Here is a 24,129-nt window from a genome sequence, read left to right as displayed (position 1 = left end):
CTTTAATTTAATATTGTTATTATCAGTATGCTGCTGCTGGAGTATGGGAATGTGGGATTAATAAAGTATCTATCTATCTATCTATCTATCTATCTATCTATCTATCTATCTATCTATCTATCTATCTATCTATCTATCTATCTATCTATCTATCTATCTATCTATCTATTATATAGTGCCTTTCACTCTATCTTTCTTTCTATCTATCTATTTTATAGTGCCTTTCTTTCTATCTATCTATCTATCTATCTATCTATCTATCTATCTATCTATCTATCTATTATATCGTGCCTTTCACTCTATCTATATATCAATCTATCTGTCTATCTATTTTATAGTGCCTTTCACTCTATCTATGTATCTGTCTGTCTATCTGTCTATTTTATAGTGCCTTTCTTTCTTTCTTTCTATCTTTCTTTCTTTCTTTCTTTCTTTCTTTCTTTCTTTCTTTCTTTCTTTCTTTCATATCGTGCCTTTCACTCTGTCTATCTATCTATCTATCTATCTATCTATCTATCTATTTTATAGTGCCTTTCTTTCTATCTGTCTGTCTATAGTGGGCAGAAAATGAAAGGGTTTGAGTACTTTCTGAATCCACTGTATATCCACATTAATACATAATAATGAAAGTTTATATGGCATTTCTTACAGAAAATAATGCGGCATTTCACTTTTAGCGTGGATCTATTAACTGCTGGCCGCAGTGTGCTTAGCGAAGTGAAGAATTCATAATCGGTGTGACGAGATTAAGACAACTGGCTGTCTTGAAATGTTGTTTACGTTTAAATCATTACTAAGAAAAGTGTGCTGGTGGCACATGGGAAAGTGTTTTTAAATGAAAAGAATCGACATGGTCATAGAAAGACAAGGCTGAATGATGCAATGTGGTCAGCACTTCTGAGAAATTTCTGTTTTAAACAGGAAACACAGAAAACCAATATGAGGGTGGGTGGGACCTTAATGCTCATAACTGATTTTAAAGTGGTGCATCTTTTATTTAAATGTACATAAAGCAGCACCCAGCTGCTTGTTGCAGACCAGGCTGACATTTTTCTGACATATGCCTGTATGCGCACTGTACATATGTGTCCACGTATCTGTATGGCTTCTGCCTAATGCACTGATGTGATGATTGCCTTCCATTTCAAACATTTTGCAAAGGCGTTGCCGTGTTACATTTGAATTCCCATCCCATAATGTTTCAAATTGGGGCTCCAGACATGTAACTTTTTGTGACTTTTTTAAGCTCCGATCCCAGGCTGCTGTGTACAGTAAGACACTTTGAGAAAGATAAAGCTCAGCTGAATGTTCAAAGTCAGCAGCTCTTGTGGCACAAAACCATCTTCTCAGGAAGCGCAGTTTATAAATATATCTGGTGTCGTGTGCAAGATTTGAAGCTGCTAGTGAAACAGGTTTGTTTTTCCTTCAATCCAGAAGTGGTGGCGTGTAGATATGAGTAATTACCGTATCGGTTTGGGCGCACGGAAGGTTTGATTTTTGTTTTTTTAATTTTCTTTAAACCACTAACAGTGCATTGATTCTTACAAGGATGCTAAAATATTCGATCTTCTCCAGTTTGCGCTGTGCTAGTAGTTAATTGAATAAAAGGAAGAGACGCATTCACTTTAACCAAGTGAGAAATGTGTTAGTACGTAATCAAATTTGTTAATATGGTCATAATCATGTTGAGATATCTTTGAACTCTTAGGCGTGCCTTCATCTTATTACCAGCTAATGTGTGTTTGTGTGTGTGTGTGTGTGTCCCAATGCCACTCCCCTTTAATGTGTGAAAGGAAGCCATCGTAAAGCGGTCTTCACTTTGAGTTTGGTCCTGCTGCACGAAGGCAGGTGGAAGGGCGTAGGACGTGAAGCTTTCGTATTCTCTTCTCAGCTTATTGCCATTTTTAAGAGTACGTTTGTGTAGATTGTGTAGCTTTTACACAGGACATTAAAAATAGACGTCTTATGGCAGCACGTCAAGGAGGTGAAACTATTAGCATACAGCACTCGGGTAACTAAACTATATTGCATTTTTAATCCTTCAAAGTATGAGCAAGTAATAAGCCATGTGTGCTAGTGATCTTTGTGTGTAATTGTCACCGCCATTGGTTTGTTTTCTGTTGTGCATGTTGTATGTTTCTTACTGCCAGTAATATTTGCTGTTGATCCTTCTGTGCCAGTTCATAAGTTTTGGATTCTGTACCACGTAAACTGTGGACTAATTTAAAGGGAGACTGGGATTCTGTACCAGTGAGACAGTGGACCACTTTTAAGGAGTTTAAACTGGAATAGCTTCTCGCTTTTGAATTGAGCAGCGTCCCACACTGGGTAGTACAGCTGACACCCTAAAATGAAAGTCCGACTTGTAGCTTTTTAAATTTTAAAATGTTAAACAGGCAGATTAACTGTATTTGAAGCTGTTGGTACAGCAGCTTGACGAGTGTAACCTGCCAGCACTGAAGCACCGGCCTGGGTTGCTGTTTTTAGTAGCGGTGGAGCTCAGTGCCCTGGCAAAGGTGCCTGAGCTTTTAAAAAAACGAGAGCCGTTCAGCATTGTGTGGCAACTTGATATGAAAAACAACAGCGAAAATGTAAGAGTTTGTGTCCTTAATGTTTGATAAAGGTTTGATATACTTCATTAATCCCCGAGAGGAAATTGTCTTTTTGCACGATCTTTGGGGGGTCACAGCAATATAAAGTAGAAAGCGTAATAAATGTAAGCGAACAAACTGAAGCTGCACATAAGAAAAAGAAAAGATCTGAATTCTGTAGCCATGTGCTTAAATGATACGTCGATCACCAACATTGATTTGGTTTGTTTGTTTTTGGTTTGACGTTCTGCAGTGTGATCAGAAATAGGAAACGACTCTTAGTGATCAGCCTTAAAAGCTTGAGGTTTGAAACTTGAATGCAGGTGTCAATGAGGAAAAATGGATACCTGAGAAATGCAAAGGGAATTGTGTTTCCTATTTATGAGTAAAGAGAAGATTGTATGCAGTGGATTAGTTATGAATTACTTTAATTAAAAAAAAAAAAAAAAAAACACAACTTGCTCATCTGCCTTAACTTTGTTTTCCCAAGAAAGGCAGATGATTTTTTTAAATTTATCTTAAATCGTTCTTTTCTTGACCTGTTTTGGTAGCATCTCAGCACAACACCCCTTACATGCTAATCAATGCAGAGTACTCTGCCTGAAAAGCCATCAGTGGCACGTTTACTCGACACGAAATGTGTGAAGAAAAGATTTTCACAGCTCTCTGAGAGCGTTTGGTCGTGACTCTCTCATACCCTGATGACCGTGGTGCTCCCTAGAATGCATTTCCGTTAGCAGCTCAATTTAAAACACGCATAAATGGTTATCACACAGAGCTCTTTGCTTGGTCCATATCTTTTAAACGTGCTTGTTACAGTACGCCTGTCATTCTTTGTAGCCTTTCCAATCTGACACTTCAGTGATTTTTTTATTTTAAATGGTTATATGCTGAGAAGCTTCCATTCCCTTTGTTTTCTGTGTTTTAGTCTTAGTTACCTCTGTGAGTGATGCACTTTATGAATTAAGAGATTGGAAAGCCATTGTAAATGGTCACCTACAAACCTGTGTGTTTCAAGATTTTAAGTAAACTTCCAAAGAATTCATGTTTTAGGAGGAGCGGAGTTGCATGCAATCCGTTTAATTTGTCAGGTAACATTTGTTTAGGGCACTTACTGTTCATTTTGCTTAGAAGTTAAAATTGAGAGAAGCCTTAAGCTAACATCAAAACTGCAACTTGAAAAAAGTGCACATACATACATGCATACATATATATATATATATCCTTATATATAATTTGATAGTATCTGTATGTATGGTGTTCGCGTCAATACCTCCACTCAATACAAGTTAGAACCATGCAATGGGACTCTGCCTCTGTAGTTAGAACATCACGTGGCAAACACGAACGCAGTATTGCATGATTGGCTAAGAATGTTCGAATGCTTCAGTGACGCCGCTGGACGGCCGAGTATAGTAAGTCGGTGTTGGTTAGAGGAGATAACCGTAAGTTCAGTTGGTTTGGTGGGGCGTACTTTCCAGGACTAACATCGTCGACTGACTTAAACCCTTTGACAGCTCCGGAACCGTTAGTAATTTAGAACGTATCGCCATTTGCTTGGTATGTCGAAATCTATCTTTGGGCAGTTCGGTTTTGGCATCCGTCCTTTTGACATCTATTGGCAAACTGAGTAATGACGGCTGGGTATTAACAACGGTCATTGTTTAAATATTAGCCGATATCAGATTTCAAATGACCACAACAACATAATTATTACTCCGACTTTGATTAGAGTCGTAAAATACGGTTTGTTTTGAAAATTTGTTTGCTGGAAAAAATTAAATGAGGTGCGCCGAAGAGCTGAGTTCACGTCTCGCAGCCCCATTTAAACAGGCGGCTCTTTATTACATCGGCTGAAGAGGTCTATTTTAAGCACGAATCAGTGCCAAGATAACAAATCATTTGAACGACTTAAAAATTAAATAATTCTTTGCAGTGAAAGCATGGATTTCACAAACGTAGAATTTGTAGCCTGATTCGATCGGGCTCCAGGTCGCTAGTATATATATATATATATATATATATATATATATATATATATATATATATATATATATATATATATATATATATATATATATGTATATATATATATATGTATATATATATGTATATATGTATATATGTATATATATATATATATGTATATATGTATATATATATATATATATGTATATATATATATATATGTATATATGTATATATATATGTATATATATGTATATACAGTGGTGTGAAAACTATTTGCCCCCTTCCTGATTTCTTATTCTTTTGCACGTTTGTCACACAAAATGTTTCTGATCATCAAACACATTTAACCATTAGTCAAATATAACACAAGTAAACACAAAATGCAGTTTTTAAATGATGGTTTTATTATTTAGGGAGAAAAAATCCAAACCTACATGGCCCTGTGTGAAAAAGTAATTGCCCCCTGAACCTAATAACTGGTTGGGCCACCCTTAGCAGCAATAACTGTAATCAAGCGTTTGTGATAACTTGCAATGAGTCTTTTACAGTGCTCTGGAGGAATTTTGGCCCACTCATCTTTGCAGAATTGTTGTAATTCAGCTTTATTTGAGGGTTTTCTAGCATGAAGCGCCTTTTAAGGTCATGCCATAGCATCTTAATTGGATTCAGGTCAGGACTTTGACTAGGCCACTCCAAAGTCTTCATTTTGTTTTTCTTCAGCCATTCAGAGGTGGATTTGCTGGTGTGTTTTGGGTCATTGTCTTGTTGCAGCACCCAAGATCGCTTCAGCTTGAGTTGACGAACAGATGGCGGACATTCTCCTTCAGGATTTTTGGTAGACAGTAGAATTCATGGTTCCATCTATCACAGCAAGCCTTCCAGGTCCTGAAGCAGCAAAACAACTCCAGACCATCATACTACCACCACCATATTTTACTGTTGGTATGATGTTCTTTTTCTGAAATGCTGTGTTCCTTTTACGCCAGATGTAACGAGACATTTGCCTTCCAAAAGTTCAACTTTTGTCTCATCAGTCCACAAGGTATTTTCCCAAAAGTCTTGGCAATCATTGAGATGTTTCTTAGCAAAATTGAGACGAGCCCTAATGTTCTTTTGCTTAACAGTGGTTTTGCCTTGGAAATCTGCCATGCAGGCCGCTTTTGCCCAGTCTCTTTCTTATGGTGGAGTCGTGAACACTGACCTTAATTGAGGCAAGTGAGGCCTGCAGTTCTTTAGACGTTGTCCTGGGGTCTTTTGTGACCTCTCGGATGAGTCGTCTCTGCGCTCTTGGGGTCATTTTGGTCGGCCGGCCACTCCTGGGAAGGTTCACCACTGTTCCATGTTTTTGCCATTTGTGGATAATGGCTCTCACTGTGGTTCGCTGGAGTCCCAAAGCTTTAGAAATGGCTTTTAACCTTTACCAGACTGATAGATCTCAATTACTTCTGTTCTCATTTGTTCCTGAATTTCTTTGGATCTTGGCATGATGTCTAGCTTTTGAGGTGCTTTTGGTCTACTTCTCTGTGTCAGGCAGCTCCTATTGAAGTGATTTCTTGATTGAAACAGGTGTGGCAGTAATCAGGCCTGGGGGTGGCTACGGAAATTGAACTCAGGTGTGATACACCACAGTTTGGTTATTTTTAACAAGGGGGCAATTACTTTTTCACACAGGGCCATGTAGGTTTGGATTTTTTTTCTCCATAAATAATAAAAAGCATCATTTAAAAACTGCATTTTGTGTTTACTTGTGTTATATTTGACTAATGGTTAAATGTGTTTGATGATCAGAAACATTATGTGTGACATACATGCAAAAGAATAAGAAATCAGGAAGGGGGCAAATAGTTTTTCACACCACTGTATATATGGTGACTCTGTTGCCAAAGTAAAACTGCCTTATGCAAGTGAACGTAACCTCCTAGGAGAGAGACACCCAGAGTAGCTCCTTTCTGTTACGTGACATCACTACATTGCAATTTTTTTTTTTTGACGATTTCAATAGTTTTGAGGACCCTGGGCTTTCGCAACTGGTATATATATACTAGCTGTACCCTGCAAGCTCTGCCCGTGTAGTAGTGAAACAGGGAAAAATGTAAAAATCCATAAAGACACAGGTATTGCTAGCTAAGTGGAAGCAAGGTACGCTCCAACACATCGTGAGAGGTAGACTGAATTGGACAGAGGCTGGTGAGTGAGTGAGGAGGACCCTGCCCGGTTCCCTACTCCTGAGGTCCTGCCTCCCCCTCCTCTAAGCCCACGGCCTCTTTCTGGGATTAGTGTGAATATATCGCTCCTGCAAGTGAACTATGATACAAAGCGCAATGAGAGAAGTCACAAAATCAACCAGAATGTTCAAGCAAATTGTAGAAAAAAACCTGAGTTTTCTTTCGTGAAAAGCAGACAGACAGACAGACTGGCTGTGTAAGCCCGTGCTGTAAAAATCCTGGGCTCCTAGAAACTATTGAAATTGTCAGAAAAAAAATTGAAATGCAGAGTCGGCGGTTTTGTTTTGCAGACGTGATCGCCCCCTTTGTCTATCAACGGCTAAGCGAGTTTCTCTCTCGTTTGTCTTTCCTCTGCAGTTTCAGCTTCACATTGCAGCCTCACACTTTTGGGCACACTTCCATGCATAGACCTTTATATATATATATATATATATATATATATATATATATATATATTTATATATATATATAGATATAGATATAGATATATACAGTGATCCCTCGCTATATTGCGCTTCAACTTTCGCGGCTTCACTCCATAGCGGATTTTATATGTAAGCATATCTAAATATATATTATGGATTTTTTTGCTGGTTCGCGGATTTCTGCAGACAATGGGTCTTTTAATTTATATTTCATGCTTCCTCAGTTGGTTTGCCCAGTTGATTTCATACAATCTGAGCATGTATTAAATAAAACTCCTCAATGATATACGAAGAGGAAGATATGTTTGCATTCTTTTAATTGTGAGACGGAACTGTCATCCCTGTCTTGTCATGGAGCACAGTTTAAACTTTTGAAAAAGAGGCAAATGTTTATTTTCAGTGTTTAAAAGTCCCTGTCTCTACAACCTCCTGTGTTTCTGTGCAAATCTGTGACCCAAGCGTGACAATAAAAAAATAACAATATAAACGTATGGTTTTTCACCTTTCGTGTGGGGTTTCGGAACGCAACCCATATACAGTGGTACCTCAGTATACGTCTGCTTTGGAATAAGTCCAACTTGGTATACGTCCTGTTTAGAGGCGAAATATTTTGCTTGGTATACGACCTTTGTTTGGGATACGACTCGTGTGTTAGAACAACACATGTGGTATACCGGGCAGGCGCCTTCAAAAAAAAAGGGCCAAGTTTTAAACTGTACAGTAATCCCTCGCTATATCGCGCTTCGTCTTTCGTGGTTTCGCTCTATCGCGGATTTTATATGTAAGCATAACTAAATATATAACGCGGATTTTTCGCTGCTTCTCGGGTTCTGTGGACAGTGTGTCTTTTTACTTCCTGTACATGCTTCCTCAGTTGGTTTGCCCAGTTGATTTCATACAAGGGACGCTATTGGCGGATGACTAAGAAGCTAACCAATCAGAGCACGCAGTTAAGTTCCTGCGTGCTGAATGCAGTGTTAACCAGGAAGTCTCATCTCGCTCATTCAGCATCAACGTGTTTCGCTGTGTAAAGAGTTGTGCTCTTTTGTGTTTATCTTTGTGCGTAGTCAAGCCCTTCATCATGGCTCCAAAACGATCTGCTACTGCTTCAGGGGCCGTGCTCAAGCGCAAACGGAAGATGTTAATGATTGCCGAAAAGGTAAACGTTTTGGATTTGTTGAAGGCTACGATTCTTTTTATTTAAAAAGTAGGAAAGGAATATAAGATCTACGACCGCGGTGTCCTTTTAACCAGGGTGCAAAACGAGTTGTAAGTGGATGTAATAAGGCAGTAGTCTGGATGGAATCTGCTTTAGGGATTTGGATTGAAGACTGCCAGAAGAAGAACAACGGCAGTGCTACACAATCACCTGAAGTGGCTCCTTTAAGTGCTGTAACGCTCTTCTTTGTTGTGCAGTAAAATTAAACTCATTGTTATTGGACTAGTCATTTTCATTTATTTCATCTAATTGCTTTTGTATTTATGTATTTTAGTATTAAGCAGTGTTTAAATTATTTTATACAACCCCGTCAATGTATAATATGCCAATAACAATAGGATTTTTTTTTCATGGGAACGAATTTATCATTTTCCCATTATTTCTTATGGGAAAAATTTGTTTGGTATAAGTCCTGTTTGGTTTAAGTCCAAGGATCTGGAACAGATTAAGGACGTATACCAAGGTACCACTATATATATATATATATATATATATATATATATATATATATATATATATATATATATATATATATATATATACTGTATATACATACATACACACATATATATACAAACTAGCAAAATACCCGCGCAGCGGAGAAGTACTGCCATAAAATTTTCATTAAGAAGAAAATTAAACCTTTTTAAACTGAGGGAAAATATACCAATAATTATTTGTTAAGGATCTCTTTGTATACCACATTGTGAGTTCGGCCCTCCGTTGTAACATGACCAAGCTGTGCGCTGAGCTTACTCTTGAGCATGTAACGTACAGTTGGCCATGTGCACAGTAATCTTGTCTCAAATCTCACAGCTTGGATTGCTGCTGTCACAATCGGTTTGAGTTTCATGGTTTGTTTCAATTACGACAGTATTTGCAGGACTTGAGTTGAAGAGACATTCGGCATCTGTCAAGCGTTGTAAGCATACAACCAGTTTAATCGATAAAATCACATCCAGCTTTTCAAAGTTTAAACATTCATAAACATCAAAGTGTCCACTACTGAAATCGTCACCTGTCAGTCTAAGATGTTTAAGAGGCATTGGCGGTTGTCGAAAGGTGTGAAATATTTGGCCATTTCTGTACACTTGAAAGCGACAACCGAACAATTCAGCGGCAGCCATCAACTCACATGCAGAACCATAGGTGAAGGGCTTAAGCATTTCACTCTTCTAGTGCTCCTGTGTAGTCTAATTTTCTCCTGTACGTCATCAGTCCACACCTTGAACCTGTCCCAGTCATTCAATACATAAGACACAATGTTCCTCTGGATATCAAGAGTGAGCCTGATATGGCCGTGCAATATGTAACACAGAGAATAGAAAAGGTAGGTGCCATCTCCGGGCATGGAAACCACTTGGTAAGTAACAGTTCTTTGATCGATGGTGATCACCTCTTTAGACATGTTAATGGGGGTACTGTTGGAACGATAAAGGAAATGGGTACCTGAACAATGTAAAGTAAGTCTAAAATACCTACACAATAACTATAATTTTAATAAACAAACAATAAAACAGCGGAGAAGCCGTGGATTAAATAAAAAGGCTGTAGTTATCAGCAGGGAGACGTGAATCCCGTGGCGAAGCAAGGAAGGGAATGTAGAGACTGGAACGACGGATGGCCTTATATAGGCAGGCAGCCAACAACGTGGGAGGCGTTGGGATGTGGGACCCAACGCCGCCTCACACGGTGACCGAGCTGCAAGCTATGGACGATATATATGCGTAAGTAGGATTCAGTTAGCGTTGGGAACCCGCGTACCAAATTTCTTGAAGATGGGCCCATAAGTAACAAAGACCGTTGAAAAGTTCAATATGGCGGCCGACAGTGGCATCATACCACCGAAATAAGTACCAAATTTCAGCCTTCTACCTATACGGGAAGTTGGAGAATTAGTGACGTTGGAAAGTTCAATATGGCGGCCGACTGGCGTCATACCATCGAAATAAGTAAGTATCGGTTTCGGTTAGTGCAGGGAAGCTGCCTACCAAATTTTGTGAAGATTGGGCCATAAATAAGAAAGTTCAACATGGCGGACGTTGTCGACCGTTATCGATCATCATTATGACCGTTACGTGTAGAATTTCGAAATGAAACCTACTTAACTTTTGTATGTAAGCTGTAAGGAATAAACCCGCCAAATTTCAGCCTTCTACCTACACGGGAAGTTGGAGAATTAGAGACGATTGAGTCAGTCAGTGAGGGCTTTGCCTTTTATTAGTATAGATGTATCCACCAGTGAAATGCTGAGGTGCCAACCACAATAAGTAACAAGTTCAAAAGAAACATGCTAAATGTCGCTAAACAGAAGGGGTAAAGCAATATCACCTGGAAAACTGCTGCACAATCAATCAAAGCGTAGGTCACACTGCCAGGGTCAGAGCTCCGTCTGGCGTTCTTCTTTCCCTGCAATGAAACGACCTCCACCAGGAGTGTCTTGGTTTTATAGCCATTTTACTGAAAGGTGCAGAGTCAGTTGCCCCCACCAGACAGTTTCACCGGGCTGTGGGTGGAAGAAGAGACAACCTTTCCAGCGACAGCACCCACTGTTGTACTGGGGTGGTAGTGCTTATCTCTGAAGAGCTTGGAAGGTGATCTTCTGACGCACATGCCTGACTCTCTAATATGTGTTTTTTTAATAAATGAGTATCCAGTGCTCTTTTAAAAATATTTGGATGCTGTCATTTTAGTATAATGAAGGACCATCAAGTCCTGCAGCATGAGACTTTTTACTGTACTTTCTGTATTTAAGAATTGCTTTTATTTTCTTTGGCTAGCACTGAGTTAGAACAGTTACCTTGTAGCCTTTCATACTCTTCACACTTTACTAACTGTTACTTTTGTTACCAATGTGTGTGTTTCAGTCACGTTCCTAAGATTCATAACAGAAGTAAAGTCTTCTGTCTCTCTTGGGCAATCAGTAGTGATGGTGTAGTCCCCAAGGGGTCTTTATCAGTTAATGGCTGGTTATTTAAATATTGACCTTGCTCTTTATTCTGAGTGACTGAGTGGAAAGACTACCTCTTGTTACTTTGCAGCAAAAATGTCTAACTACATTATTACTTTTTTCAGGTCCCCCAGTAAACCACTGGCCCGTAAAATGATCAGTGGGATGGACTGGGAAACAGTGAGTCGGAATTCCATATCTGATGACAGACTGGAGACGCAGAGCCTTCCAACTCGCTCACCTCCTGGAACTCCGAATCAGTGAGTAGACTGCAAGCAATGGTCACATTAGAAATTCCATTAAGGCAAAAGGTCAAGCAAAAAAACACATCTGGGAATTTCTGGGCACTTCAATCAATGGGGTTTCCTGTTCTTCATGACCCTCAGCTCCTGATTGAGTTTATTTTCATTGGTTTATATATATATCCATCCATTATCCAACCCACTATATCCTAACTACAGGGTCATGAGATATATATAGTGACAGATAGAGGTCGATATCGTCCTCTTGAACCCTCAGACTATACGTCAGACACCAGGTAAAAGTCCATCTATTATTTATTTTTGAGCTATATAGTGCACAAAGCACCCTCCACTCCACAATACTCATCCAATACAATCAATAATCAATACAGTAAGTAATCCACCACTCCCAGACACGTTGCCACCCTTCCACCCAGCTCAGCTCAACGTCTGGGATTTCCCACAGTCCTTTTATAGTCCTTGACTCGGAAGTGTTTCTTCGGTCTCCGTCCATGTGACTGGTAACACTTCCGGGTCAGATAAAAACTCCTTTTCTTCAACCCGGAAGCACGTCAGTCCACTTGTCCATGTGACTCGGACGTACTTCTGGGGTACAGGGCAAATAATCACTGTTCCTCCCTGCAGCGCCTTCTAGCGGCCCTTGTGGTATCCAGCAGAGCTGTGGATAAAAACTCCATTGTCCATAATTCCCTGCTGGCATTCGGGCCACCTCCATGCTGCAGGGAGGGCTCCACCTGGCGGCCTGGGGGCATTGGCCGGGATGACTGGCCAGCAGTATTTCACTATATATATATATATATATATATATATATATATATATATATATATATATATATAATGTGTGTGTGTATATATATATATATATATATATATATGTGTGTATATATATATATATGTATGTATATATATATATATGTATATATATATATATATGTATGTATATATATATATATATATGTATGTATATATATATATATATATATATGTATGTATATATATATATATATATATGTATATATATATATATATATATATGTATATATATATATATATGTATGTATATGTGTGCTGAGCTTGGGGCTTTCCTGTAAAACCTGGAGGTGGGCTGTACGTAAATCATTGAGCTACAGTCAAAGTAAAAAGTATGTGGACCCTTTGGAATTCTCTTTATTCATGTCTAATTCCCATATAAAACCTGATCATATCTTCATGTCAGTCACAATAATGAAAATAACACAGTCCCCAATAACTAAAGATAAACAGATTTTCAGAGAATTTTTGACAATATTGAATGTAGAGAAAAGCCAAGCAATCTTGCCTGAAGAAGGGGCCCGAGTTGCCTCGAAAGCTTGTATATTGTAATTTTTTTAGTTAGCCAATCAAAGGTGTCATTTTGCTTGGCTTTTCTCTGCATTCATAATGGCTAACACAGTACAACACCCTAGTACTATGACCGTATTGAATAAATCATTCAAACTGTGAAACTGAAGGTTGGATAAAGTAAGTGAACCCTAAGCTAAGGACTTTTTAAAAAGCTCATTGCAGTCTGAATTTCGCACACCTGGAGTCCATTTAATGAGACGAGTTCAGAGGTGCGGCCCAGAATGACTTTGATTGATAAAAAACACGATAAAGTTTGAGCTTTTGATAAGAAGCATATTCAGATGGGAATCACGCCTCGCACAAAAGAACTGTCTGAAGAGCTACGATGGGGAATTGTTCATCTACATGAGGATGGAAAGGGTTACAAAGTCATCTCAGAGATTTGAGATCTTCATCTGTCTTCTGTTAGGCAAGTTGTCTATAAATGGAGACAATTTGGTAGAAGTGGGCGCCCTGCCAAGATGACCCCAACTCAAAGTCAGCAATGAGGTAAAGAAGAACCCTAAAGTGACAGCCAAGGACTTGAAGAAGTCATCAGAACTGGCTAACATCTCTGTTCACGAGTCAACTATACGCAAAACATTGAACAAGAAAGGAGTCCATGGCAGGACACCAGGAAGGTAGCCACTGCTATCAAAAAAGAACATCGCTGAACGAGCTCTTGGACACTGGGAAAATGTCTTGTAGAGTGATGAAACTAAAATTGAACTATTTGGGAGGAACAAGCAGACCTTCATTTGGCGTAAAAAGGGCACCGCATATCAACATCAAAACCTCATCCCTACAGTAAAGGATGGTGGAGGGAACATCAGGATTTGGGCCTGCTTTGCTACATCAGGGCCTGGACAGCCTGCCATCATTGAGGGGAAAATGAATTCACAAGTTTATCGACAAATTCTCCAGGATAATGCGAGGGTGTCTGTCCGTCAACTTAAGCTTAGAAGAGGCTGGGTGATGCACAAGACAACGAGCCCAAACATCTCAGCAAATCCACAGCACGATGGCTTCAGAAGAACAAACTGGGCCTTGTGGAGCGGCCCAGTCAGAGCTCAGACCTCAATCCTATTGAATGACTTGAAGAGAGAGAGCCACACACAGAAGACAAGCAAAGAATATGAAGAGTTAAGGCAGGTCTGCTGGGAAGAATGGGTGAAAATTCCCCCCCGCACGATGTGCAGGTCTGATCTGCCAAAGGAGGGTCAGCCAGTTAGGAAATCCCAAGGCTCACTTACTTTTTCCAATACCACTGTGAACGTTGAATGCATTTGTAAAATAAAGACATTAAAGAGTGGAATTTTTTGTGTGTCATTGGCTTAAGCTCATTGTGTACATCAGGACCTGCGACTTCGATGAAGATCAAATCACTTCTTATGACCAATTCATGCAGTAAAGCAGATCATGCCAAAGAGGTCACATACTTTTTACTGTAAATCGCCTCCTACACGCCCTCTCAAACCATGACCGGCTAGTTATATCCTGTGAATAGCCCAGTCAGTATTTGTATTAAGATCGGTACACGAGTTGCCGCAATAATTTTCGGTGAAAAAATCAAAACAGCAAATAAACATCAAATTTCTCGTGAAATTGAACAAAACGGCCACAGAAACTTATGAAATGATAAAAAACAGTGCACGGTGATAACAGTTTATCTCACACACATGTTTTCGAGTGGCACAAATGTCTCAAGGAAGAACAAGAAAATATGGAAGATGTTCGCCTGTGGTCATCTCAGACAGATGAAAACATCAAAATGGTGAATCAGATTGATTGAAATGATCGTACTACTTTTCCATAAAGCAGTTTTTGACTGACAAAAGCATTCCTGTCCTCGATCATCCGGTTATTTTTGTGTCCCAAATAAGGGTGAAACACGTGTCAAGTACTCTTTGCATTATTTGACAGTAAACTATGTAACATTCCATGATCTGCTTCTCGCAACTGAGAGGGCCCGTGGCGGATGTTTGCCAACTGGCAGACCAACCACATGCGTTACCTGATTGGTAACCACCCATACAATCAGATCGGGACTCAGACTACAAATGCTATGAATATATATATATATATTGTGTGTGTGTGTGTGTGTGTACATATATATATAATAGTGACCTCGTGAGCCTCGGAGCCCCAAATCACAGTCACAAAGTCGTCCAACTCAATTCTTTTTCAAGCATGTGATTTTAATTTCTCACCCACACACTTTAGTGAACAAAGCCAAAAACACACAAGTATAATCACAAATTTTCTCTTTGCTCCTCCTGCTTCCCTGATGGGTGCTGCCAATTGCCTCCTGATTTTGGACTCCTTGAGGTTATCCTCGGATACGGGAGTGCTTCCTTTGCTAGGACATGGTCCATTGGAAGCACTTCCAGGTCAGGTGAAAGTCCCACAAAGCCAGCCATTGTAAACGCCTGTGGCACCCATGGAACCCAACAGGACCATACTCTATGACTCCAGTTCCAGCATGCCCTGTGGGTATCTAAATGGGTACTGAAGCCCAGAGATGCTGCTGTCCAGCATATTGGGGGTAGACAATATTCATCAATCATCATCTCCTCCATGTCTTCAACTGCACTGGTCTCCCAGAATGTTTACAGATGGAATGAGAAGATTAACATTTTTCCGACCATTTTTTATCACAAAGAAAGAGCAGAATGCCCATCCACGTCCACTAGTAGCGACCGCATTGAGCAAATCCATACCATGATTCTGACGAATCGACGATGATTTCGGCCTGTTCTTTTTTGGACCTTCAGCCCATAAAAAGCAGTTTACTGCTCACTTCTTCTCTTTGTTACAAACAGAGAGCACCACAGCCTTGTGTAATCCTAGAAAACAGCAAGAGAACCTGAATAAAGAGGTTGAAACTTAACCACAGCGACCACAGACAAGCCATATTAAGCTGTACAGCCAACCAAGAGAAAATAATTACAAAAGCGTGGAAAATTATTGACTCACGTGTGTGTGTGTGTGTATATATATGTATATATATATGTATGTATATCTGTGTGAGTGTCATTAGAGGCCAGCATTAAACGAGTTTTATGATTTTATGTTAAAAAGGTTAAACACTTGGTGAACTCCAAGTGTTGCAAACTAAATATTTGGCTGTTTTAAATTTACAGCATTTATCAGGAGGCCTAATTTCTTTTATTTTGCAGGAGATTACTTTAGGTAGGATGGTTTGTCATAGAAAAGCGCTCTTTTTTAAAGGAGTATGCACTTCTTTTAGAAACCTTTTATTTTTTGTGCCTTAATAAAGCTGTGGTGATGCTTCCTTTTTTTGTTGGTGTCATATCAGGGCTAATATGTGATTTAACATTTATTGTAGGGTGACTTACAAGTGCATTTAGCTGGGAGACCTGTAACCTCCATCTACTGCCTCTGGTCCTTATTGTTGAGCACAAATCCTGGCAAAGTGACTCCCAGAATGGTTTCTTGCCTTCCTTCCCTTCACCCACTGAGCAGGTTTCGGTAGTGCCATAGCTGTCCTCATACTGCCTGCTTAGAAGTTTATCATTAATGTTTTGAAGCTTTGAGTTAGATTTGCTGTTTCTTGTTTTAAAGGCTTAGTTCAAAGAATAAAAGACTATTACTATGACCTGAACTGAGCCGATACCAGAAATGCTTGATAACACGTTTTAATCCTCAGATGATAACACTGTTTTTGATAGATAGATACATACAGTGCATCCAGAAAGTATTCCCAGCGCTTCATCACTTTTTCCACATTTTGTGATGTTACAGCCTTATTCCAAAATGGATTAAATTCATTTTTTTCCTCAGAATTCTACACACAACACCCCATAATGACAACATGAAAAAAGTTTACTTGAGATTTTTGCAAATTTATTAAAAATAAAAATCTGAGAAATCCCACTTACATAAGTATTTACAGCCTTTGCCATGAAGCTCTAAATTGAGCTCAGGTCCATCCTGTTTCCCCTGATCATCCTTGAGATGTTTAATTGGAGTCCACCTGTGGTCAATTCAGTTGACGTGACCTGATTTGGAAGGCACACACCTGTCTATAGAAGGTCCCACAGTTGACAGTTCATGTCAGAGCACAAACCAAGCATGAAGTCAAAGGAATTGTCTGTAGACCTCCGAGACAGGATTGTCTCAAGGCACAAATCTGGGGAAGGTTACAGAAAAATTTCTGCTGCTTTGAAGGTCCCAATGGGCACAGTGGCCTCCATCATCCGTAAGTGGAAGAAGTTCAAAACCACCAGGACTCTTCCTAGAGCTGGCCGGCCATCTAAACTGAGCGATCGGGGGAGAAGGGCCTTAGTCAGGGAGGTGACCAAGAACCTGATGGTCACTCTGTCAGAGCTCCAGAGGTCCTCTGTGGAGAGAGGAGAACCTTCCAGAAGGACAACCATCTCTGCAGCAATCCACCAGTCAGGCCTGTATGGTAGAGTGGCCAGACGGAAGTCACTCCTTACTAAAAGGCACATGGCAGCCCACCTGGAGTTTGCCAAAAGACACCTGAAGGACTCTCAGACCATGAGAAACAAAATTCTCTGGTCTGATGAGACAAAGATTGAACTCTTTGGTGTGAATGCCAGGCGTCACGTTTGGAGGAAACCAGGCACCGCTCATCACCAGGCCAATACCATCTCTACAGTGAAGCATGGTGGTGGCAGCATCAGGAACTGGGAGACTAGTCAGGATAAAGGGAAAGATGACTGCAGCAATGTACAGAGACATCCTGGATGAAAACCTGCTCCAGAGCTCTTGACCTCAGACTGGGGCGACGGTTCATCTTTCAGCAGGACAACGACCCTAAGCACACAGCCAAGATATCAAAGGAGTGGCTTCAGGACAACTCTGTGAATGTCCTTGAGTGGCCCAGACTTGAATCTGATTTAACATCTCTGGAGAGATCTTAAAATGGCTGTGCACTGACGCTTCTCATCCAACCTGATGGAGCTGGAGAGGTGCTGCAAAGAGGAATGGGCGACACTGGCCAAGGATAGGTGTGCCAAGCTTGTGCCATCATATTCAAAAAGACTTGAGGCTGGAATTGCTGCCAAAGGTGCATCGACAAAGTATTGAGCAAAGGCTGTGATTACTTATGGACATGGGATTTCTCAGTTTTTTTATTTTGAATAAATTTGCAAAAACCTCAAGTAAACTTTTTTCACGTTGTCATTATGGGGTGTTGTGTGTAGAATTCTGAGAAAAAAATAAATTTAATCCATTTTGGAATAAGGCTGTAACATAACAAAATGTGGAAAAAGTGATAAAGCGCTGTGAATACTTTCTGGATGCACGATAGATAGATAGATAGATAGATATGTGAAAGGCAGTATATGATAGTTAGATATGTTGGCATAGTTGGTAGGATTAGATAGATACATAGATAGATATGTTAGCGTAGATGGCAGGATCAGATAGATAGAGCAAATAAACAGTCAATCATAGTTTAGCTTTTTACAGAAGCTCCTTAAATAAATAAATAAATATATAAATAGATAAATGTATTTATTTACACAGTATGGTTTGAACACACACCAGAATGACTTGGCAGTCCCAGTCCCCGTGAGGTGCTATACAGGCACATTGCCATTGGTATTATGGAGCCCCCAGTCACGTTTCCTGCCACATTTCTGCTGATTGATGTGTCGGCTCAAAGTCCTCAGTGTTAGGGTGTCAGAGAGTGGATGTGCAGCTTTGTTCATAAACAGCTAATCTAAAAGGAGAAACTGCTTGCTGTAATGAATGTTACATCAATAGATTTTGAATTAATCAGCAAAATTAAGGGACCACCAAATAAAATTCATTTGTTGTACCTGCCTTTAAGATCATTGTCGTCTTTTGAAGGATACTCATTTTATTGTATTTGTTGCAGTTATTATTTGTCAATGCTGTTAACAATTAAGATGGCTTAACTTAGGGAGTTCTAACATGTTTTTCTTTCTTTCTTTTTTTTAATTCACTGATGAACAAAAAACTGCAGTAGGAGTGGAATGTTTGCACAAGAAGGAACTCGCTTACGACCGTCTTCCGTGGGCCATTTGGTTGACCATGTGATCCATACGTCACCTAGTGAAGTCTTTGCCAACCACAAATCTCCTTCCTCCACACAGGCAAACAGCATCAGCTTGGACTCTTCCCCGTGAGTGATTTTTGTGGATATTCAGTTATTTTAAAGTGCTTGTCTTTGTCTTCTTCACGTGTCTCCTTGGTTTAGTGCAATGGCACGCAGTAGCTTTCAGTTTTTCTTCTGTAATCCGAGGTCATTAGGCAATGCATCTGGCCTTCTCAATGAATGAACATTTTAATATCTGCCTTTTCAGTGTCAGTCCACACATTGTTCACGTTTACTGAGCAATCATGTTTGTGTTTTTCTTCTACTTGTGTTATTAAATAATCCTGTTTGTGATGAGCGTCCAGCAAAAAAAAAAAGGCAACATTTACAGTTGTGCTTGAAAGTTTGTGAACCCTTTAGAATTTCTTAGATTTCTGTATAAATGTGACCTAAAACATCAGCAGATTTTCACTCAAGTCCTAAAAGTAGATAAAGAGAAACCAGTTAAACAAATGAGGCAAAAATATTATACCTGGTCATTTATTTATTGAGGAAAATTATTGAATATTACATACACTCACCTAAAGGATTGTTAGGAACAGCTGTTCAATTTCTCATGAATGCAATTATCTAATCAACCAATCACATGGCAGTTGCTTCAATGCATTTAGGGGTGTGGTCCTGGTCAAGACAATCTCCTGAACTCCAAACTGAATGTCAGAATGGCAAAGAAAGGGGATTTAAGCAATTTGGAGCGTGGCATGGTTGTTGGTGCCAGACGGGCCGGTCTGAGTATTTCACAATCTGCTCAGTTACTGGCATTTTCACGCACAACCATTTCTAGGGTTTACAAAGAATGGTGTGAAAAGGGAAAAACATCCAGTATGCGGCAGTCCTGTGGGCAAAAATGCCTTGTTGATGCTAGAGGTCAGAGGAGAATGAACGGGCCGACTGATTCAAGCTGATAGAAGAGCAACTTTGACTGAAATAACCACTCGTTACAACCGAGGTATGCAGCAAAGCATTTGTGAAGCCACAACACGCACAACCTTGAGGCGGATGGGCTACAACAGTAGAAGACCCCACCGGGTACCACTCGTCTCCACTACAAATAGGAAAAAGAGGCTACAATTTGCACGAGCTCACCAAAATTGGACAGTTGAAGACTGGAAAAATGTTGCCTGGTCTGATGAGTCTCGATTTTTGTTGAGACATTCAAATGGTAAAGTCAGAATTTGGCGTAAACAGAATGAGAACATGGATCCATCATGCCTTGTTACCACTGTGCAGGCTGCTGGTGGTGGTGTAATGGTGTGGGGGATGTTTTCTTGGCACACTTTAGTGCCAGTTGGGCATCATTTAAATGCCACAGGCTACCTGAGCATTGTTTCTGACCATGTCCATCCCTTCATGACCACCATGTACCCATCCTCTGATGGCTACTTCCAGCAGGATAATGCACCATGTCACAAAGCTCGAATCATTTCAAATTGGTTTCTTGAACATGACAATGAGTTCACTGTACTAAAATGGCCCCCACAGTCACCAGATCTCGACCCAATAGAGCATCTTTGGGATGTGGTGGAGCGGAGCCGTGCCCTGGATGTGCATCCCACAAATCTCCATCAACTGCAAGATGCTATCCTATCAATATGGGCCAACATTTGTAAAGAATGCTTTCAGCACCTTGTTGAATCAATGCCACGTAGAATTAAGGCAGTTCTGAAGGCGAAAGGGGGTCAAACACCGGATTAGTATGGTGGTCCTAATAATCCTTTAGGTGAGTGTATCTGTGAGTGGCAAAAGTATGTGAGCCTCACGGATGATCAGTTAGTTTGAAGGTGAGGTGTCAGGTGTCTGGTGTTTTCAATCAATGGGATGCCAATCAGGTGTGAGTGGGCACCCTGTGTTATTTAAAGAACATGATCTATCAAAGTCTGCTCTTCACGACACATGTCTGTGGAAGTGTATCATGGCACGAACAAAGGAGATTTCTGAGGACCTCACAAAAAGAGTTGTTGATGCTCATCAGGCTGGAAAAGGTTGCAAACCCATCTCTAAAGAGTTTGGACTCCACCAATTCCACAAATGGAGGAAATTCAAGACCATTGTGACCCTCCCCAGGAGTGGTCGACCAACAAAGATCACTCCAAGAGCAAGGCACACGTGTAATAGTCGGTGAGGTCACAGAGGACCCCAACTGAAGGCCTCTCTCACATTGGCTAATTTTCATGTTCATAAGTCCACCATCAGGAGAACACTCAACAACAATGGTGTGCATGGCAGGGTTGCAAGGAGAAAGCCACATTGCTGCTCGTCTGCAGTTTGCTAAAGATCACGTGGACAAACCTGAAGGCTATTGGAAGAATGTTTTGTGGACGGATGAGACCAAAATAAAACTTTTTGGTTTAAATGAAAAGCGTTTTGTTTGGAGGAAGGAAAACACTGCAGTCCAGCGTCAGAACCTTATCTCATCTGTGAGACATGGTGGTGGTAGTATCGTGGTTTGGGACGGTTTTGCTGTATCTGGGCCAGGACGGCTTCCTTCATTGATGGAACAATGAATTCTGAATTATATCAGAGAATTCTAAAGGAGAATGTCAGGACATCTGTCCATGAACTGAATCTCAAGAGAACGTGGGCCATGCAGCAAGACAACGACCCTAAGCACACAAGTCGTTCTACCAAAGAATGGTTACAGAAGAATAAAGTGAATGTTTGGAATGGCCAAGTCAAAGTCCTGACCTTAATCCAATCAAAATGTTGTGGAAGGACCTGAAGCGAGCAGTTTATGTGAGGAAACCCACCAATATCCCAGAGTTGAAGCTGTTCTGTACGGAGGAATGGGCGAAAATTCCTCCAAGGCGGTGTGCAGGAATGATCAGAAGTTACCGGAAACGTTTAGGGGTCACAGCAGATACTGAAATCTAAGGTTCATATACTTTAGCCACTCACAAATATGTAATATTCGATCATTTTCTTTAATAAATAAATGACCAAGTATAATATTTTTGTCTCATTTGTTTAACTGGTTTCTCTTTATCTACTTTTAGGACTTGAGTGAAAATCTGAAGATTTTTTAGGTCATATTTATACAGAAATCTAGAAAATTCTAAAGGGTTGACAAACTTTCAAGCACAACTGTATTTGTATAGCACATTTTTTTTATAATTTTATTGATTTAATTAAAATCAAATAACCTTCCATACATATTACTCAAAACAAAGAGAGCTAGACCAGCAGCATCAAAATTTATGCTAGTATAAATAAATAAATAGATAAATTAATAAGTGAATAAAGATAAATGGAGTAAAAGAGGGGAGAGAACCTGCTTCCTCAATTTAAATGCTTATTTTAAAATGTTATTAAATTAATGAGATCCTGCCAGGTTTTGAAAAAGTTTTGTCCAGATCCTCTTAAGTGAGAATTAGATTTTTTCCAGTTTCAAAGAGTAGATAACATCAGTTACCCGCTGACGTGACAGAGGTGAGTTAGGATTCTTCCAAGATAAGTCTAAATGCCACTAGTGTAGTAAAGGCAATGCCAGTTTGTTTGTCCTCCTCCAATTTAAGCCCCCCCGTGAGCCCACCAAACACAGCTGGTAGTGGATTAGGAGGGATTGTGACGCCAAGCTGTCTGAAAGGCTTTTAAAGGTTTTGGTCCAAAATGATGTTAATTTGGTACACGCCGCCCAAAACACATGGCCCAGTGAGGCTGGAGCTCGATTGCAGCATTTGCAGGTTGGATCTCGCCTTAGAAACATGTTGGAGAATTTGAAACGAGAGAGATGCGCTCGATAGATAATTTTAAGTTGAATAATTGTATGCTTTGTGCCTGTGGAGCTCGAGTGGATTCTGTGCATTGCTACTTTCCACCCCTTTTTGAGATGTTGAGTGTCCTTTTTTGTCACTTTTTCATACAAGGGGATTGTAGCTCAAAGTGCTTGGCAGCTGGCAAAATCAGACAATAGAAAAAACAGAAAGGCAACATGAATGTATTTTGCAGAGTCCTAAATCACACAGCAAATGTCTCAGTGGGTGCTAACAGACCCGCTTTGAGAGCCTCCCACCTGCCTGTGATGATAACAATAAAACTCTCTAAACACCTTTCAGGTAAACATGGAAGAAATCTTGGGAGGGGTATTTCAAAGAGAGACCCCCTCCCAGGTGGGCTGGGCATGCAGTGGGCGTCAGTGCAAGACAAAAATCACTCATGCTGGTATACACTATATCAGTGGTCTCAAGCTCCAATCCTGGAGGGCCGCAGTGGCTGCACGTTTTCATTCTAATCCTTTTCTTAATTGGTGACCAGTTTTTGTTGCTTATTACCTCCTTTTCCTTTCATATCCTTTCACAACATCATTAAGTCCCATAATGCACTTGGTTTCTTCAGGTGCTGTTATGTCTTTCTTGTACAATGCTGACCATAACTGCACACAGGACTCCAGATGTGGACTTGCTAGTGCATTATATAGTCTGAGCAGAGTGTCCCTTGATTTAACATTTTATTTGCCTTATTAATTGCTTCTGTGCATTGCTTAGTCGATGAAAACGTGGTGTCAACATAAACCCCTAACTCCTCTTCAGAGGTCTCCTCCTGTAGCTCGATGTCTCCCATCTCGTATTCCTAATTGATGTTCCTTTTGCCCACATGTAGCACTTTGCACTTTTCTCCATTAAACTGCATTTTCCACGTGTTTGCCCCCTTCTGAAGCTTATCGAGATCATTTTGCTGCCTCCACAGTGTCTGCCATCCCTCCAATTTTAATGTCGACTGCAGATTTCACAAGTTTACTGATTACAGTAATCCCTCGTTTATCGTGGGAGATAGGTTCCAAGGCCGGCCGCAATAACTGAATTTCCGCGAAGTAGGGACACCATATTTATTTAATTATTTAACGTGTATTTGGACGTTTTTAAACCCTCCCTGTACTGTTTGCAACCCACCCTTTACTCTATTAATAACAGGGACAACTGTTAAGCAATATGAAATCGGTAGACAAGTTTACAGTTACTGTATAGCGAAGTACACGTAGCTATATATGACGTGATGATGGTGATGAATATGCTGT

General features: G+C 40.1%; 1 protein-coding gene across 3 annotated transcripts in view; it reads left to right on the top strand.

Moving 5' to 3' along the window:
- ptpn4a (protein tyrosine phosphatase non-receptor type 4a) overlaps positions 1–24,129 on the top strand; it is a 225,661-nt gene that overhangs the window by 154,195 nt on the left and 47,337 nt on the right. For 2 of the 3 annotated variants that reach the window (XM_039755289.1, XM_039755288.1), the window contains 2 exons: positions 11,507–11,641; positions 18,987–19,145. In XM_039755289.1, the coding sequence (XP_039611223.1) occupies positions 11,507–11,641; positions 18,987–19,145 (294 nt within the window). The remainder of the gene's footprint in view (positions 1–11,506; positions 11,642–18,986; positions 19,146–24,129) is intronic. The other variant, XM_039755290.1, reaches the window with a different exon arrangement.

Source organism: Polypterus senegalus, chromosome 6 (assembly GCF_016835505.1).
Source record: "Polypterus senegalus isolate Bchr_013 chromosome 6, ASM1683550v1, whole genome shotgun sequence".
Classification (NCBI taxonomy): domain Eukaryota; kingdom Metazoa; phylum Chordata; class Cladistia; order Polypteriformes; family Polypteridae; genus Polypterus; species Polypterus senegalus.
Note: the sequence above shows the minus strand (reverse complement) of the source record. Positions and strands in the feature narration are given on the sequence as shown.